Raw genomic sequence first — 20,866 nt, 5'->3', positions numbered from 1 at the left:
TTACTTTGTTATCATAGCCCTCGTGAGAATATCTTATTACCAACGTTAATGTTTTTTTTCTAAAATGGGGTAATGACATTCCCCTCAGTTTTTTAAGTGTCTGATAATTTTTAAAATAATTTAATAATTTTTTTAAGATTGCCCCCAGTCAATTAATTTAGTCATAATTTGAAACAATTTAATAAATTTAATCATTCATCTTAAAAAACAATCATCAAATAATCTTTAATTTTCTCTTAAACTACTTGTTCTTTTTCTAGATCAATTATTCAACTATCACTTTGATCCGATGGACTCGCTTCATTTGATAATATTGCCAAAAAAATTATTGAATTGATAGAAGTTTAAATATGAAGGATTAACTTTATTGAATTGTTTCAAATTAGGATAAAAATGATCGAATGTATAAGTTTTGGGGACTAAAAGTGTTATTATACCATACTAGAGATGGATAGAGGGGAACAGATGAGACAATCGCTCCTTGAAAATTTTAAATTATCATATATTTTATATATTTTTCTTTGTATTTTCAATTGATATTCTATTTTTACTCCTTAAAATTTTAGAAGTATATCCCATAACATACAACATTGTGTCCATCCGTGACGGTAACCATATCATATTAGACTATTATTTCAATTTTAATCACACGTTTGTACCAATATTTTAAATGATGATATGTTTGGTACTTTTAAAAGAAAAAGTGACCTGCTTTTTTATTAAACCCCTACTTAGGTGACATTATGTGTAGTTTACCCTAAATGAAAACATGAAAGGAATCCTCGTGTTTAGCTCTCAAACAAATATAGAAATTGTCCTTATGAAAAAGGATCAGCCAATCTGCTGAAACACCTACTCCAGTTTTTAAATTCAAAATAAAAAGAAAATAATATAAATTTAGAGTGTTAAAATCAAATTCAACATCCAACTAAATAATACAAGGTAAATTAACTCTAAAAAGAGCACGGAACGAGCGACTTTAACAGTTAATGGATGATTATTTTCTTTGAAGATTTTGGATTCGAACACGCCGATTATAAGAGTGTCTGGATATTCATTATCAGATAATTGAGAATCTTTCAAATAAATACTACTATGTAACACCTAAAATTTATATTTATAAAAAAAAATCAAGGGAAGAAAATGAAAGGGTTGTCTTATCCAGGAATCTTTCGCTATAAATGGAATATATGCCATGAAAGGGCTATAATTTACCCCTCTTCCTTTCTCCTCTCAATTCATGTGTATAATTTTCCCCCTTTTCTTTTATATGAAGCTTCATTTTCATTATTTTTTTACTCAAAGGAAATTGAAAGACTTGAGTATTGATTTAACATTTAATTAATTTTAAGTTTTATGTTTTGTTTTCGCTATCTTTTCCTTTTTGGTTGCCTTCGAGTTTCAAGATTTTATATTGACTAATTTAAACCGACTTAGGTCGTACACTTAACATTGGTGGGTGAGTCTCCCAGTGGAGATTTTATGCATGTACAAGGACTCGAACCTAAGACCTTAATTAAACAATATCAAACTACTTAACACTTGAACCAACTTCTGTTAGTATATTTGCTCTTTTATAAATGACTTGAAGCAATCGATTTGACACAAAAATGGTTGTCTTGAACATAGATTCTCTCCTCATTCTTTTACTGTTTCCCCAACACCTTCTGAGAAAGCTATTTCCCTTTTTGTGTTCAGCTCTAGCAGTGCAGGGAGGTATCTTCAACAAATGGATGTCCTCAAGAGACAAGTTGAAATTCATTTTCTTGAAAATTTTAAATTTTTATATAATTTAATTATTTTTATATTTATATTTATAATTTATATTTTGTTTTTTTAATTTTAAAAATTTATTCTCTAAAATTTTATAATTTAATTTTCTAGGACAAAATCTTAGATTCAAATCAATCTGTGTTAAGCTCACAAAATGTGAAAGCAGAGTATCGACAATTGTTTCTATTCATCAGGCCTAGGCCCAAAACACATATTATTTTGGTTTTTTGGCCCAATACGCCAAAACCAAAAAAAATTAGCCTTTTAGTACATGTAAAAGTTTATTTTGAGATCTACGACATTTACTACAGTAACTTATAACTCATCATGTGAATAAAAAATATTTTTTATTCAAACTTTCTATCTCAATGTGATAAAATTTAATAAAATATATATTTTATTGAAACTCATCACTTCAACGTAACGAGTTTGAATAAAAATATTTTTTATTTAAACTCGTCACGAGTTCCATTGAATACCGTAGAAAATGCCGTAAATCCTAAAATAAACTTCTACTTTACTCTATTTTTCTAAATAATTTACCCATTTATCCTATTAAGCCAAAAAAACCTATTATTTTCATCGTTCGAAGTTTAATTTTTATCCAACTTGGCCCGTCAATTAATAGTATCAAATTAATAAATTAAAAAGTTATTCGTATTTGCATATCTCTCTATATTGTTAATAGTATAAGGTGTTTATAAAGTAATATTTATTTATATTCTTTTTTAATTATTGATAACATAGTTACTCAAATTCATAACTAAAAAAAATATTTTTTTATCACTGAGTTCATTTAGTGAATTCATATATTTTTATACTTAAAATGTTCATTAAAAATATATTTTTATTAATAAATGATAATTGTGGTCCATCCTCGTACGTGGAAACTGAATTATCTCTATATTGCATCTCAGTTTTACTGCCTGATTAATTGTGTATTCAATTTCTTTTATATCTTTTAAAAGACAAAGGAGATAACCATTTATATTTGGAGTTTATTATTAATTTTTAAATAATATTATACTGAAGATTTAAATTTAAGTTTTTTTTTTCAATAGTAAAAGTGTCTTATCATTACACCAAACATCTATGTATATTATATATTAATGTGTGAATCTATATTTGATCTATTATTACCGTGATTAATACACTGAAAGAAAATTGTACCTTGATATATTATTAAAATTTCTAAAAAAATATTATTAAATTTTATTTTTAAAGTAATTTTTTATTTAATATTAAAGTGTTGAAAAACTATTTTATATTAAATTTATATAATTTTATAAATAAAAAATATTTCTTAAATAATATCCTATTTTGGACAGAGCTGTTACACATAAATATGGCAACATAATAGGATGGGACAAACGGATTTTTGTTTGCCCCTGTCAGTATGTCACAATCCTGACTTTTTTTTAGACTTAATATAAATGGGGAATGCTTACATGAGGCGTTTAATATACTGTTTAAAAAAAGGTGGTATAGATTTTGTTATTGATTAAAAAAAAGTGGTATAAAATCGGTAACGGTTTTGTTATTATTGTGCATAACAAAACCAGTAAAAAATATCGAAAATATCATTATTTCTATTGATTTTGTTATTATTTGCATTTTACCGGGTAAAAATATATCGGTTTTGTTATTGTTGTGTATAACAAAACTAGTAAAAATTACCGAAAATATCATTATTTTAACAAAACAGGTAAAGTACTAATGGTTTTGTTATTTTTTGCCGGTTTTGTTATTGTTGGAAATTTTACCGGAAATGTTAAAAAATATTGATGTTTTAGGTATCTTTTACTGGTTTTATTAACCCAACAATAACAAAACCGATAAAAATAAACTTTTTTTAATGATAAAATTAAAATTATACAATTTTTTAAAAAAAATTCTTTATTATAAACATTAAATACAATAAAATAATATTATTTATTAACAAAATAATAATATTATTTTTAAAATATTAGAATAATTTATTTAATATTATTTATGTCAATATTACTATTAAAATATTATATCTAAAATTTTATAAATAAAAAATTATGATTATTATATTTTATTAAAATAAAATTATTATAAATTATATTTATTATTTATTATAATAAGAATAATATATCATTAATTATATTATAATGAGAGAATAATGAAACACATGTGTCGATACATTTTCAAAAAGTATCGACACATATGTTACATCGAAACCGATAATTATAATGTAATAGGTAAATTTACAATGTAACCGATATAAATATAACGATTTTATGAGAGAATAGGTCAACATAATGTATCGACACAAATTTAAAAAGTGTCGATACATTTTGTCCAGAATGAATGCCAAACGAGGTGCACACATAAAGTGTCGATACATTTATTAAAAGTATCGATCCCAAAAATATCGAAATCGATAATTACAATGTAATAGGTAAATTTACAATGTACTCGGTATAAATATATCATTTTTATGAGAAAATAGGTCTACATAATGTATCGACACATTTTAAGTTTGTGTCGATACTTTTTTCCAAAATGAATGCCCAACGAGGTGTACACACAAAGTGTCGATACATTTAAAATTGTATCGATCTCAAAAACATCGAAACCGATAATTATAATGTAATAGATAAATTTACAATGTTTATTTTAAAAATAATATTATTATTTTGTTAATAAATAATATTATTTTATTGTTATCTTTGGTAACATTTTAAGTGTTTACATATATATGTTGTAATAACAAATTAAGTAATTAACAAAATAATGTTATATAAGCAGTTATTACTTAACTTGTACGTTATAAAAAGTATTAATGAGTTTTTACGTCATTAAAAACAAAAGAATCCTTATAATAAATAAATAATCTTTGCAAGTCCTTTACAAATTACGTTAATATGTATGTAATAATTAGATAATAAATATTTTTTACAATTCATAAATAGTTTATTTTCAAATAATATTCTTATTATATTACATTATAAAATTAATTACAAGATGCAATTATTTTTTTCGTTAATAAATGAATATAAAAAATATTATAATCAATTAACGTAACTTTTTTTTATAACGTACAAGTTAAGTAATAACAAAATAATGTTATTACATTATAATAAACGGAAGTTATTTTAAAATAACAAAATAATAATTAATCAGTTATGTTATTTTTGGTAACATTTTAAGTGTTTACCTAATATGTTAAAAAATTAAGTAATTAACCTATTTTATTATATAAGCGCTACCTAATATGTTATTGTGCTTGATAATATTTCCAGTAATTAACTTATTTTATTATATAAGTGTTACCTATTACATTATATAAGTGGTACCTAATATGTTATTGTGCTTGATAATGTTTTCAGTAATTAACATATTTATTATATAAGCGCTACCTATTTTATTATATAAGCGTTACCTATTACATTATATAAGCGCTACCTAATATGTTATTATGTTTGATAATGTTTCCAATAATTAACCTATTTTATTATATAAGTGCTACCTATTACATTATATAAGCGGTACCTAATATATTATTGTGCTTGATAATGTTTCCAGTAATTAACCTATTTTATTATATAAGCGCTACCTATTTTATTATATAAGCGCTACCTATTTTATTATATAAGCGCTACCTATTTTATTATATAAGCGCTACCTATTACATTATATAAGCGCTACCTAATATGTTATTGTGTTTGATAATATTTACAGTAATTAACCTATTTTATTATATAAGTGATACATATTACATTATATAAGCGGTACCTAATATATTATTGTGCTTGATAATGTTTCCAGTACTTAACATATTTTATTATATAAACGCTACCTATTACATTATATAAGCGGTACCTAATATGTTATTGTACTTGGTAATATTTCCGGTTAAATGATATAACATAACCGGTCTAAATTTTAACCGATCACGACATTTTTTAAACGCCGCACAGCAGAACTTCCCAATATAAATATAATTATTCAACCTATCATTTTCTTAGTTAGGTGATTAAATTTTTCCTATTAATTTAGGTGTTAAATATTTTTAATGTTACACTTTTAACTATTTCGACAATAACAAACATTAAATTATGCCGTTAAGTGGCACATGTCTTGCTCAAATAATTTTGAAAATTTAGTTTCTTTTAAAATATAAATTTTATAAAGGGTACCCATGTCATTTAGCAGCAATTATGGTTTAGACACATAAAAATGTAACGTTGAAAATGTTAGACACCTAGATTAACTGAAAAATAGTTTAGACGCCTAAATAGGGCAAACTGTATAATTTGAGCATTTATTTTTATATTAAGCATTTAATTTAACATATTTTAATTTAGGGTAAAGTGCACAAATGGTCCCCTAATTATAGGACACTACTTTATTATTGAGTCCTCTAACTATTAAAAATTACAAAATGGTCCTCCAACTATAGAGCATTAATTTGTAGAGTCCCTCGACTATTAAAGTTTAGAAAATGGTCAATTGACTATTTATATGTTCCAAACTTGTCATTTTTCGTTAAAAAATATGAAGGCAGTCTGAGTTAGATGTTAACATAGTGGCTGAGATATGATAGTCATTTGAGATTAACACCTAATCAATAGGTTAACACCCAATCAACAGGTTAACACCCAACTTAGATTGTCGTTAATTTTCTAACAAAAAAGGACGAGTTTAGAACATATGAATAGTCGTGAGCTAATTTCGTAACTTTTAATAGTTGGGGAACTCAATAAAGTAACACCGTATAGTTGAAGGACCATTTTATAACTTTTAATAGACAAAGAACTTAACAAAACAACATTATATACTCGGGAGATCATTTGTCTACTTTACACTTTAACTTATTAGTAACTTAATTCCAAAAATAAATAGTATACTCAATTTGACTTGATTTAACTTAATATAAAATAAAAAAATGATTGCAACTACAATATACCCATCTCCGTGATTTTTCCTAATCAATCTAAAAATGAAAAATAAGAGAATAACTTAATTACACTTAAAACAATGTTCCAAAATTATGTTCACTTTAAAATTAAAAAAAAATTATAAAAAATACACCTGCAAAGTTCTAATTTAATAAAATTTTGAAAAATGTAATTTAAAGAACTATGAAAAATCAAAAGAATTTAAAGAAAAACAAATTAAAGCAAGAAATTTTTTTAAAAAAAATCTTACGGACGGTGAAAAGAAATAAACCCTAATATACATATAAAGTAATTTAAAAATAATAATTATATTAGATAATACGAGACGAGTTTAGCAAACAAAAAGTTCAACATTTTCTTCCTGAAAATCCAATTAAAAACAAATGGAAAGATACGAGCATTTTTTAACCCATAAACGATAATGCTTTTTGACAATTTCAATGATGATGAATGCATAATTAGTTTGCAACTTCCTATCACAATTATGAGAAATTAAAAAAAAACACATCATTGTTTTACTTGATAAAATATTAACTAAATATATAATTAACGATAATATATTAATAATAATATACTAGTATTTAATATATTTATAATATAAATACTATGCATATACTTTAAATATACACATATAATTAATCGTTGAATTTAATTCAATTTAATATAGATTAGAATCTTAATGCTTTTAGTTCTGATGCCATAGGAACAAGGTAGCTTTGTATTGTCTTAGGATTTGTTTTCTACTAGGTGATTTTTGAAATAATTGTTTGACATTTTTGATAATAAATAATTGCTTTGCTTCGTTGTCGTTTTGTTTAAATTTATTATTTATGTCAATTTAAATACTGTATATACCCCGGCAGCATGAATTATTCACTAAAATTAATATTATAAACGAGAATCCGACTATGCCTTCTATCGTACTTTTTCTTCAATAATGTTTAATTGAACCCTAAAACTATGAATCATCAAATAGTATATTAATAAAACATTGTACATGTGTAAGTTTATTTAATTTTTTTCTGAAAGAATTGAATTTTGGTTTTGCTTAATTTGGGTCAAGAAGTATTGCTTAAATCTTATTTATGTATTATTCTGAAGAGGAAAATGCGTTTAACGTTATTATAACTTTTGTCAATTTGGAAGCATTCCGTTTCAAGGTATCTCAACAACGAATATATTTTAAGGAGCATACCGATTTACTTTTTCACCGTCCAATAATTAACACTGAATAGTCAATATACATTAATCCAACAGATTACGAAATGTCTATAATAATTTCAATACAATCTATCGATTATTATATTCTTTCTCATATATTAATGGTTATAGGACTACATTCGAATATATAATCAACTTTCACATGACAAAGGGAAGGACACCCTTTTCTCCTTTGGCCTAATTCTCTCACCTCTCACGATGTTTGTATCCTGTTACGTCTTTAATTGTCTCACTATCTCATATGACCAAAAAAATAAGCTAATTTGGTCATATGAGAGAGTGAGAGAATTAATTTTTTTGAAAGAACATTCCTTCGCGATGTCCTGCATCGTATGATCCTCAACCCAACTAAACTAATAGATCTATCAATTAAAAATTTATTAAGTATTCTCAGTGATAAAATATAATATAATTATTCCTAAAGAAGTTTGCAAACCAAATTCTCATATAAAAACTAATACTCAAACTTGAATCAAGTTTACATTATCTCAATCCAAATTATATTATGAGTTAGATGTTTAGGTAATATATTTTTAAAATATATTCAAGATATTATAAACACAATATTAATAAAAAAAATACATTAAATAGTATATTATTATATAAATATATGTAACAAAATTTAAAATATTGAACTAAAATGAAATAAAAATATTTAATAAATTTACCCCTCAAATAATTAGCTATCTAGTTAAAAATGCGCAATAAATGTTCAATATGAAGAAAACCTATTATTTCAAAGATAACTCTGTCCATAATAATAAGAATAGACAAAAAGTGATGGACCTAGAAAAATTATTTTAAAGTGGACACATATTTATTAACACTATAAAATTTTCAAATGGAATAGACCCAAATAAAATTTTCGGGTGGACACCATCAATAAAATAAAAATTAATCACAAAAAAATTCGGATTTCAAAATAGATACATACCTACCCTCAGTCCTCAACAAATATGTCATTGTTTACAAATACATAGGAATAAGTGGGCATGACTCTTTTAGATTCTTGCCAAAAATGCTGCTATTGATAATATTTGTAATCCCTAGACCTGGCATAGACGTTATAATCAAATCTCAGAGATCACAATAATTGAAATTAACATAAATCATAAAATTTTCAGATTATAGCATGCTTCGTTAAAAATCGATGTAAATCCGTAAAAAAAATACGAGTTCATAAAATATAACATAATCCAAGTTTAAAGTCCAGAACAAGTAAAAATATAGCATTTCAAAGCCCCATTATAAATATATAAAAGTTGACATAATAAGAAATAAAATAGTCTAAAAACATTCATCAATGTCTAGAATAAATTTGCTACTAGTTGATCCTTTAAATACCAATTGTAATCTTAAAAGTCAGAGGTATCTGAAAAGATAGGAATTTAAAAAAAATGAGCTAGAGAGTTCAATGTGTCCTCTAAATACATTAGGTATTGATGATAAATATTAAATATTTTAGATAAAACATAAAGTGTAAATCAAAACACATGCATTAGTAAATTAAAAGTCCATTACATTATTATTATAATAGATAGTTTCACACAACCTTACCTTTTGTCGAGGATAAACAAGATGAGGACATTACTCTCTGAATAGGTACCAAAATTAGAATATAGAAATTAGGATGGGATAATGTCCTTCAAAAAGGATCATAGTCAAAAAAAATAAATTAGGATGGGAATATAATCCTTCAAAGAGGATCCCAAACAGAAACAAGACAAGGATATTATCCTCCGTAGAGGATCCCATATAGAAATAGAACCCGGATATATTTTCTTCCGTAGAGGATCCCATGCAGATGACAGAATACATCAAAACACATATTATAGGTGATATAGCAATTATCAGAAATTAGACCTTTCATAGATAAATATAATTAGATTACGATCATACTTGTAGATAACCTCATACAATATAATAGAATAAAATTAATAAATGCGTATTATGGGTCAAAGGGACACACAATAGCAGTAAATCAATACCGACTAAGCTTTATGCTTCATACGATTTGTAGTACTAAGTCCTGTGAAATGAGGACCTAAACACACATAGTGCATGGTAGAATTAAAAACTTAGTAAAATTAACACAAATCATCATAAATGTTCTTTAATTTCAGTCCATACTCAAACTATTCAAATTATCATGCTCTTTAATCAACTAATCAGTTAGTGTAGAATGATGGTGATTTTTTTGAATTTATTCAGTACTTTCTGTCAAGCATTAAAAATGTTGTAGGCTAAAGTGAGAGACTTGTAAATTCTATAATTGGTTTATAGAACTTATTCGTCTTTGCTTGCTTTAATTCCATAATTTATGGGTCCAACAACTAGTCAACTACTTTCTTTTATTCCTTTCTCAATATGCTATTGGCTTAGTTAATTTATATATGTATGGAACTATCTTTTGTATGATATTAAATTATTATTTAATTAAGTAATATGTAATTTTGATAAAGTATTGATTGTAATCCTGAAATATATTATCTAACAAAATTATATTGAATATCAAAGATTTTATTATTATTTTTTATCATTGATATTTATTTATTTATAAACTAATCTAGATTAAATATTACATAGACTCGTTATGGGGGTGATCTCCCAATTTAATTTATATCATTCACAACGTTAGAATTTGATCCCTGGCATTAATGAAAAAATCCGGTGTCTTATCTCACTAAACAAAATAATTGTTGATTGAAAATAATATTATATATTATTTCAATCAGTCTCATTTAAACTTTTTTTTAAATAAATGTTATGCTTATATTAGAAAGAAAAAGAAACATAAACCTGCTACAAACAACAATAGTATAAAAAAAACATAAAGGGAAATCTACCACCTATTACAAAATGAACATTACCGAAAGAAGCCCTCTCAATCACTAGACCAAATAACATAATTTTTAAAAGAATAATGAAAAGTAGAATAGCAAATGTGTGAACTCTTGAGTATTTGCGGATCCAACTATGTGAGAAAGGACAGAGAAAAAGTAGTCAAAGCAGAATCGATTAGCCAATAAAGCAACACCACGTCGGATTAACGGTCGATCTTGTCTCCACTAAAACGGACGACAAATATTATCCGATGATGGACCCCACCCACCACCACAGAAACACTATCCGATCTCCTTTTTAAGCTATGAAGGGGGGCTTTTTTCAATCACACCTCTTCCCCAGAATTCCAACATTCTCCATTGCTGTATAATCCCTTCTTTCATCTTCTGATATGATCACTCAGGTTTCCATTTCTATAAGTTTTCTTCTGATGCCTTTTTAGTTTTGTTAACATCTTTCTTTTCTCTTGTTCACATAGGATCTAGAGTGGCACGAGGTTATGGAGCTCATTCTATGCCTCTATGAAGCTCAATTAGGAAAGAAGAGGGATAAAACAAGGGAAATGGAAGAGCAGCTGAGGGCTGACATAGCTGCCTTGGACGCAAAGGAAAATGAGCTTTTGATACTTGTGAGTGAGAGGGATCAGAAGCTTGCGGTCAAAAAAGCTGTGGACAAATTGGTGTCTGAATTTCTTCAAGCTGAGGATAACAAAAATTTTGATGCCCAGGAAGCTATGAAGAAGGAGATTGTAGCTTTGCTCGGACATCACGATGGAGGCAACACAGCAGGACCTGACACCAGGGTTAACGGTAAAAAGCTAAAAGAAACAGAAAAATATACGACTAAACCCATTGTGGTAATAAAAAAATTAGAAGACCACCGAAATTGGGTAAAGGTTTTATGATTGTTGTTGGTTCAGGAGACAATATTGGGGAGCTTGACAACGCTCAGAACCAGGATGAAGGGACTGTGACAGCGGATGATATTAGCTACTAGAAACGGCGGTGACTACGGTGGCTCCAATAACTTAAATAAGGATGATGATGGACTGCACTACCATTAGTATGATATGATATAAAAGATGAAATACCTCGTTTTAATTTGTTCACTACTTAATACTTTTTCTTGCATTAAAGTTGAAAGCATGTTTGATTTATAATCAACTTATATTATTGGGGAAAAAACTACTGATACTATACTTTTCATTGTGTTAAAAGTTGAAAGCATGTTTAATCTATTTTTCCTTGTATTAAAAGTTGAAAGCATGTTTAATCTTTCTTCCACAAAAATAATGTATACACGTTATGTAAATGCAATTATTCGAATTCATAATTTCTAGAGAGAATAATACTCTCTTTAATCACTTCACTTGATTAGTTCAATGCAGAATTGGTTATAAATTATTAGATCAGAGTCAGACTTTTGGATTTTGATATTAAATATAATACTTTACCGATCCCAAAATTATTTGACATAGGTTGTATTTGTGAGGTAATTATTTTAATCAGAATGCTTGAAGTCCAAGTAAATCTGCTGGCAAAATGAAGATGGATCTTTGGGTTGTTATATGCCGCTGACAAAGAAAATAAAAACATTTAATCAATTATCATCTCATAATAATATTTTCTTTTATAAGATTATTGTACGAGAATAGAAATGATCGCGATATAAAAATAAATTCAACTTTTACTCCTGATTTTCTCCCATTATGGTGGCTTCACTTTGGGGAGAAAAAGGATTATCAACTTTTGAAATCGAGATATGTCCTTAGTTGCTGTTTCTCAAGGTCTTTATTGGGTCCTCTTTTCACTTCACTGCTTCTAGTCTTAGAGTTTGATTTTTAAGGGACATTTCAAGGATTTCAAACCCATTTCACATTAGATCTATAGAATTTAGGGATTTTCTTATTTCTGGATAGAAAATTAAACAACTCTCAAGTTAGATTTTATATATTCATCAATGAGTTTTCAATTGAAGTATGCATGGATATCTTTTTATTGGTATCGATATCCTATGAAAGTATTGATACCAAAAACTATTTTGATATCATCCCATATCGATAATCTATTATATCGAATATGTATCGACATCCTATACTTAAATTGCCTAGATTTCCTTATAAAATTCAATGCATATCAATATTGTAAGAACAATATCAATACCAAAATACAGAATCAAATCCTAAGTCCGAAAAATCATCCAAACTTGACTCTAATCATCCACTATGATCACCCAAATTGATCTTTAAGGCCAATAGTACTATCCATACATCATTTTGTATCATTTATAACAATTTCTAACGTGAAATTCATCTCTTATAGATTAATTCATGCAAGTTGCCACAGCTCACATCAAGTACACATTTCCCCTACAAGTCACTACATTTATAGTTCATATGAATTTATCAAGAATAGAAATATATTAACTTGAGCAAAATCACCACAAGAGAGACTCATTGTTTTCCTCTTCAAACATTCTTTTTATCTCTAACTTTAGATGATTTATTACCTCTTTCATACGTAATAGAAGAGATTATTACATATCTCAAAAGTGAAAATAAAAGTCTGTAGCTTCCAAAACTTCCATGAATCTCTTCTTAAACAAATCCCTCTAAAACTCCAACTCACCGTTTTTATTTTTTTCTATAGAGCTTTGCATCTCAAAATGAAACTTGAAGAGTGAAGATGAAGTTTCTTACCTTAGAAACCTACTCTAACAACACCACAAATCAAAGAGGAAGAAGGTAACAAATGGGCGAATTAAATGGTAAGTATGAGGTCACCTAGTCCCATTTTGTCTCTATATCTCAGGGCTAAGTCAAAGCTACGAATCTGATTTCTTTTCCCACAAGGGAAAAATTACAGCTTTGGTCCTCCTCATTAACTTTCTCTTTTAAAGACACCCCTTAAAATCACTAATTGAGCTTCAATTTCTCCCCAACAAGGCTCAATCTTTAACCAACAAGTTGAAGACATCTAAATCTAAGATTTACTGACTCGGGTCAACCATCAATCGTTGACACTGAATTTTCGAGTCGTTATATAGGCAACTCAAAAGAAACGTAAACTCATAAACTTATGTTTAGCTATTTCAATCTTTGGCTAATCTTTTGGTCCTTTACATTGTAACTATAGCATTGAAGCATCTAAATACCACACCTACAAACATATTTCACATTTAAATGATATTAATGTTAAAAACATTAAAACAAAATCATGAATTTAGTAGAAGGTGGATCTTTTGGAGTTGAGAAAGAACTTGTTTTTAAATTAACTTGTTCTAGTTAGAGAAGTTGTATCCTTAAAACATAGGGGGCATATTTTTTTTTTCTTCAGGAAATGTAAGATTATTTTTGAAAATAAGACTCCTAAATGTAACATTACATGACAAATTACTAGGAATATTACATTACCTTGGTTGGTTTGCTTGACAAGAATTTAAGATTACAATATTTGATTGAGAGAATATAAGATTAAGTGGAAGAAAATTTTACCAAATTGTACTTGTGATATTTGTTTAACAACTTAAATTTATAATTTTAAATTAGAAATATTAACATGTATTCATAGAACTATTTTCCTTACACTATCTAAATTTTTAAATAACATATTATAAGTATAATTAGTATACTATGTCAATGGTTAAGAAAGCTTATATTACTTTATGATCACCCCAAACTATTAATTTTTCTTCAGTTCTCAAGGATATCATAAATAAGATAATTCTAAACTTTTGAATTTTAAAATGTTCATTATTGAAACAATTTTGAGTGCATTTAAGTAAATTATGATAGTTGTATTATCATAAGTTTGCAAACAAAATTCTCGTATAAAAACTAATACTCAAACTTGAATCAAGTTTACATTATTTCAATCAAAATTATATTATGAGTTAGATATCTAGATAATATATTTTTAAAATACATTAGAGATATTATAAATACAATTTTAATAAAAATACATTAAATATTATAATATTATATAAATATGTGTAACACTATTTAATATTGAACTAAAATGAAATAAAAATATTTAATAAATTTACCCCTCAAATAATTAGCTATCTAGTTAAAAAATTGCAACAAATGGTCAATACGAATAAAACCTATTATTTCAAAGATAATTCTATCCAAAATAGCAAGAATTGACAAACAATGACGGATCTAGGAAAAAAATTTAAGTTGGACCCATATGTATTAACACTAGAAAATTTTTAAATGGGATAGACCCAAATAAAATTTTAGACAAAAAATACTACTATTAATAATATTTGTAGACCCTAAACCTAACATAGACGTTACGATCGAATCTCGGAAATCACAATAATTGAAATTAACAGAAATCATAAAGTTTTTCACATTATAGCATGCTTCATCAAAAATCGGTGCAAATCCGTAAACATATATACAAGTTCATAAAATATAACATAAAACAAGTTTAAAGTCCAAAACAGGTAAAAATATAATATTCCAAAACCCCAATATAAATATATAAAACTTAACAAAATAAGAAATAAAATAGAGTCTAAAAACAGTCATACAATGTCTAGAATGAAAACGTGCTACTTGTTGATCCTTTAAATACCAATCATGATCTAAAGAGTCAGAGGTATATGAAAAAATAGAAACTAAAAGAATGAACTAAAGATCTCAGTGTGTTCTCTAAATGCATTAGGTATTGATGATAAATATTTAATACTTTAGATAAGACATAAAGTGTAAATCAAAACAGATGCATTAGTAAATTAGCAGTCCAATACATGAATAATATAATAGAAAATTTCAAACAATCTTACTTTTTATCGTGAATAAATAGGATGAGGACGTTATCCTCTGAAGAGGTACCCAAATTAGAATATAGAAATCGAGATGGGGATAATGTCCTTCAAAAATGATCCAAGTACAAAATAGAACTTAGGATGTGAAAATAGCTCTCCAAAGAGAATCCCAAACAGAAACAAGACGGGGACATTGTCCTCCGTAGAGAATCCCATATAGAAATAGGACGGGTATATTGTCTTCTGTAGAGGATCCCATGTGATAACAGAAATACATCAAAACTCATATTATAGTTGGTGCAACAACAATCAGAAATCAGACCTTTCACAGATAAACATAATCAAAATACGATCATACATATAGATAGCATCGTACAATATAATAGGATAAAATTATTAAATGCATCTTATGGGTAAAAAAGACACACATATAGCAACTAATCAATACCAATTAAGCCTTATGCTGCCCACGATTGGTAAAATTAATATCTTAGTAAAATTAACACAAATCATCATAAATATTCTCTAATTTCATTCCATACTCAAACTATTCAAATTGTCATGCTCTTTAACCAACACAAGATAATTAACAAAGTCCATAGTAAAATTAAAGCAAATTCTAGATCATCTTTTACCAACACAAATTTTATAAAAGAAGACATAAACATAAACATTTAAACCAAAAAAATCCTCCAATGTCATCGGCTCCATATTTTCAATATTTTCTAACAGCATAAATCCTATAAAATCCATGAGTATTTAATCTTGTAAAATCGAAAAAGTAGTATTTTAAAATATTTTTCATGTCCAATTTCATGTAGCAACATGGTAGTTCAATACTACTTCATATAAAGAATAAAATTGTCTAATTTAAAATTTATTTCGATATCAGTAAAAATATAATTTAAAAAAATACTAAGCATGCAAAATATTTTTTAATACCTAGTAATAGTCTTTTTAGGTTAACATTTTTAATTGTACAAACATATTTAAAATCTATTTCTATCAGAGTAAACATAATGCATATAAAAATACATGCCCACTAGAAAATCAAAACATCAAAAGAGATGTCTTACTAATATTGGAAGATAACTCTCGGTTGATGATGCCAAGCAATGCTCCTTCCCCTACTCGATTTTCTTTACATAAAAATAATCACACACTAAGTATACACTTAGTGAGGCATATAATAATATTTAAAAAAACAAGTCGATTATAAAACATCATATGAGCAACAATATGTAAAATATCATATATATATATATATATATATATATATAAATATATGAACATATAAAACAGACTTATTAAGCCACTATCATATAAATAATATGAAAATCAACAATTCCGTATCAACAATTCCAAAATCAACAGCTTAGATCTAGGCATTTTATGCCAAATCAAAGTATTCGATGAAAGATTTACTTTCAACGAATAAATTGAACTTGCAATTTTCACTTTCATTTGAATCATAGCCCAATGTATAATAAATGAGAATGCATGATACACGAGTCACTAGTATCCACATATTGCACTTTTAGTGTTTAACAGATGTACAAATGATGTAGAACACAACATCATATATTGATAATTGGGAATATCAGAGTACTAAATTTACTTACTATGGTTCGCATTCCCTACAATAACATGGTACCAAATAATTATCACATGCTCATTACTAAATTTGTATATGTGATTATGTAACACCCCGAAGTCCAGGTTAGGAGTTTCGGGTTTATCCAAGCAGGCCTTAAAATAAATTCCCTTAGCTTATGAAAGCCTTGACCCAAGTGGGATTCAGTTTGGGCTTTGGATGAGCCCAATAGGAGATGGAAAGGATGATTTTAATCATAGACCAAAAGAGGAATGATAAATTGAGTAAATAACCCAATTTTCAACACAAAGGTTGAATCCCATTTATTTGGGATGATCTCACATTTGGGCACCTCTTTTTTCCCCACACACTCCCTTTTTCTTCTTCATTCTTCTTCTCCAAGAACAAGTAAAGTTTGGAACTTTAAGAATTCCAAGCGTCATTTGAAACTTCCAAGGTAAGATCCATAATTTACTCCTTACAAGCTTCAATTCAAGCCCTCTTTCATAAGTTTTGGATGTGTTATCCAAAAGTAGGTTTTAGTGGGGTTTATGGAACCTTATGATTTTAGTACTTTTTGAGATATTTGAGTTGTATAAATTGTTTCTAGCATTATCCTAAGTTCCAAAATGAGTTAACAACTCATTTCCTTTGTCTTGATTAGTGAAAGAGAAATGAGAAACCTCCAAGGAAAGTGGCAAGGAAAATCTAGTCCTTGAGTGATTTGAGTATGTTTTCTAGCAACCTAGCACTAGGGTAATATATTTCTAACTTGTCCATACCACTTTTAAATCATTAGATTCACACATATGGTTAGTTGAGTTCATTGAGCATTTATGAGTAATTCAAGGTAAATTCCATGTCTAATGTCTTTCAACATGAAAGATGGCTCATTTTAACCCTAAGACATCAAATAAGACTTAATAACGTTTAATGGCCTTACTAGGATGAATGGTGAAGATAGGTCATATCTTCGTGCCTAAAATAAGGCATTTCTCGGCATGAGTATGGGTATCGGAAGAATAATTGTAACACCTATAACCCGTATAATTATACCTATACATATTATAGATGTCACCTGAGTTTCTAAAACCATTTTCCAATTCAAGAGTGATTTAAAATTTATTTTCTTAAAACGATAAATAATATTATAAAAATATCATTTCATAAAAATTATGTTTCGTTATAACAAATTTAATTCAAAAGATTTTTATGAACAGTAACTGCTACAGTCATTTTCGAAAATACATATAAATTCATAAAAATTAACCTTTCATCACTATAAATTTACCATTTTGTTTCCAAATTTATTCAACAAAACAAATTGAACATTAATAAATACATGCCACTAATAAAATCAACATTACACCATAGGATGTCTTACTGATATTGAAATATACTCCTCGATGCTCGATGTCATTCCGAACTCTTTATTCTACTACTGGCTTTTTACCTACGCGTGAAAATCATCACACGCTAAGTATATACTTAGTGAGGCAATTTAAAACAGTAAATAATGCAATACAATTCATGCATAAATTTCAATGTCAAATTCAATATGCCATAAAATCATGTTACCAACATATCCAATATTTTTCCATGATCAAAATAAGATAAAATCTCTTACCATTTATCCCATAAGCTCGTAAGCTTATTTTACCAATATACTTACCATTTATTCTATAAGCTCGTAAGCTTATTTTACCAATATATTTACCATTTATTCCATAAGATAATAAGCTTATTTGTACCAATATACTTGCCATTATTCCATAAGCTCATAAGCTTATTTTCATGATTACCATTTATTAACCAATAAACCATAAATCATAGACAATAGCCCAATATAACACCCTGAGGACCCTGGGTATTCGAGTAATATTTTCACTGTAGTGCTACACATAAGGTCGTGCCCACCATATACACCGAAGTGTATTACACATAAAGTCGTGCCCACCATTATAAACCTGCAGCTGCTATACTCTATGGCATGCCAACTATACCCTGTACCTCAATGACATACTTGGGCATTTAGTATATTTTTTATTTGATCCATCCATGGAAAAGTATATCAATATCATTTAACATTGGGCAGTTCATACCCGAAATAATATTCATGGTAAATCATCACATTTTCTATAATCAATGCATTATAATTTCATACTTTGACATATCAATGTCATGTCAATTTATAAAAATATGACATAATATCATGTTGATATAAACAAGGTCGACTTATCACAAGTCTTCCTGATGATGTATAAAACATCCATGTATAATGTCATGCATGTATTGCACTCACCTTGACACTTTATAATTTCTAAAATATGAGCCTCACTATGTTCCACAATAAACCCTTTTTATACTTGACTTGCTTCAATTGCAAATCAATCATGATCTGTATAAATCACAAATTCATAATAATACATATGTTAGTATTGTACTAACATAAACATATCCCAAAATAACTCCACAATATACTTGAAACTCATTTCTATCAAAATACTCAAATACTTAATAATTCCTTTTTAACATTGGAACCAACTTTTCCAATTTACTCAAAATGGTCTACTATAATTTAACTTCAATTCCAAGCATCCAAAAATATATTCAACATTTAAACATTACTCTTCATCTTCTAATCCCTTTCCACTTAAATTCTAAAGTTTCCATATTCAGACAATTTGCACTACCTTTAAAGAATCAGTATTCTGTATTGATATACACACTGGAATCTAATTCTATTTCTTCCGTTAAAAACTAGACTCGAATATGAATCTATCCATATAAATAACCCCTTCTAATTCATTCTGTACAATTTATGGTGAATTTTCAAAATTGACCAACAGAATCTGTTTTGTAGAATTTGTTGTCCGATATTTTTCTGACCTTTCCTTTGTTAAAAATTCATATCTTTTTGTATACACCTTTAAATTGATCCCCATTTTTTTTAAACAAAACTATATCAATATATTAAAAACATATATAAAAATAACCTCTAAATTATTTTTATATAATTTCGGGTGAATTTTCGAACCCACTGCTAAATTCAAAAACTAAACTGTCTTCTTTAACTCCATCCTTAGGTTCTTCATCAATTCTTACAACCAATTCTTTAAAATAACTTAACTCTTCATAACCCCTAAATACAAGAATCAACATCTCCTTCATCATTTCCAACCCATATATAATGTTTCCATAATTTTTCTCATTCAAACAATCCATGACCGAAACTTAAAGAACAAGTTCTAGAAAGATTAAACATGTTCTAATAATCATACATGCTTGAATATGAATCTACTATCTCACAAACATCAATATTCATCATCAATTTCATGATCCCTTATATGAACACAAACCCTTAGATTTGAGATATTTGAAATCTAGCGAGATTATCATGCAATATTGGTACCAAAAGATAGCGTTTTTCGCATATAAAATTTTTCTATTTTCAGCATACTCAAAATCCTAAGAAAATTGCTTGAAAATTGAATTGAAGCTTTCTCTTACCTTAGGAGAAAACCCATGTCTTTTTGGAGAAGAAGATGAGCATGTGAAATGAAATGTTAGATACATTTCATTTTAATTTACGTTTAATCTAACTTTAAATGAATAAAATATTCATTCTCTTGAGATAAGACCAAATCACCCTTAATGAATCTTCTTATTCACCATAAAACCATGACAACTCATCATTATCATATTTCAAAGTCAAAGCTGAATTATTTTG

General features: G+C 27.2%; 1 protein-coding gene across 1 annotated transcript; it reads left to right on the top strand.

The window, feature by feature from the left end:
- The first annotated feature begins 11,255 nt into the window (after window positions 1–11,255).
- On the top strand, window positions 11,256–11,823 carry LOC120154976. The gene is made up of 2 exons (XM_039166576.1): window positions 11,256–11,575; window positions 11,686–11,823. The coding sequence occupies exons 1-2, from the start codon at window positions 11,266–11,268 to the stop codon at window positions 11,760–11,762; spliced, it is 387 nt and encodes a 128-aa protein (XP_039022507.1). The 5' UTR covers window positions 11,256–11,265; the 3' UTR covers window positions 11,763–11,823.
- The last annotated feature ends 9,043 nt before the right edge of the window (window positions 11,824–20,866 follow it).

This window comes from Hibiscus syriacus, unplaced genomic scaffold (assembly GCF_006381635.1).
Source record: "Hibiscus syriacus cultivar Baekdansim isolate YM2019G1 unplaced genomic scaffold, ASM638163v2 tig00111156_pilon, whole genome shotgun sequence".
NCBI lineage: Eukaryota > Viridiplantae > Streptophyta > Magnoliopsida > Malvales > Malvaceae > Hibiscus > Hibiscus syriacus.
Note: the sequence above shows the minus strand (reverse complement) of the source record. Positions and strands in the feature narration are given on the sequence as shown.

Bases quoted from the DNA above. Each gene is read 5' to 3' on its own strand.
- LOC120154976 (XM_039166576.1), top strand. From the start codon at position 11,266: ATGGAGCTCATTCTATGCCTCTATGAAGCTCAATTAGGAAAGAAGAGG. The intron at 11,576-11,685 runs GTAAAAAGCTAA...TTGTTGGTTCAG, and splicing joins ACCTGACACCAGGGTTAACG to GAGACAATATTGGGGAGCTT.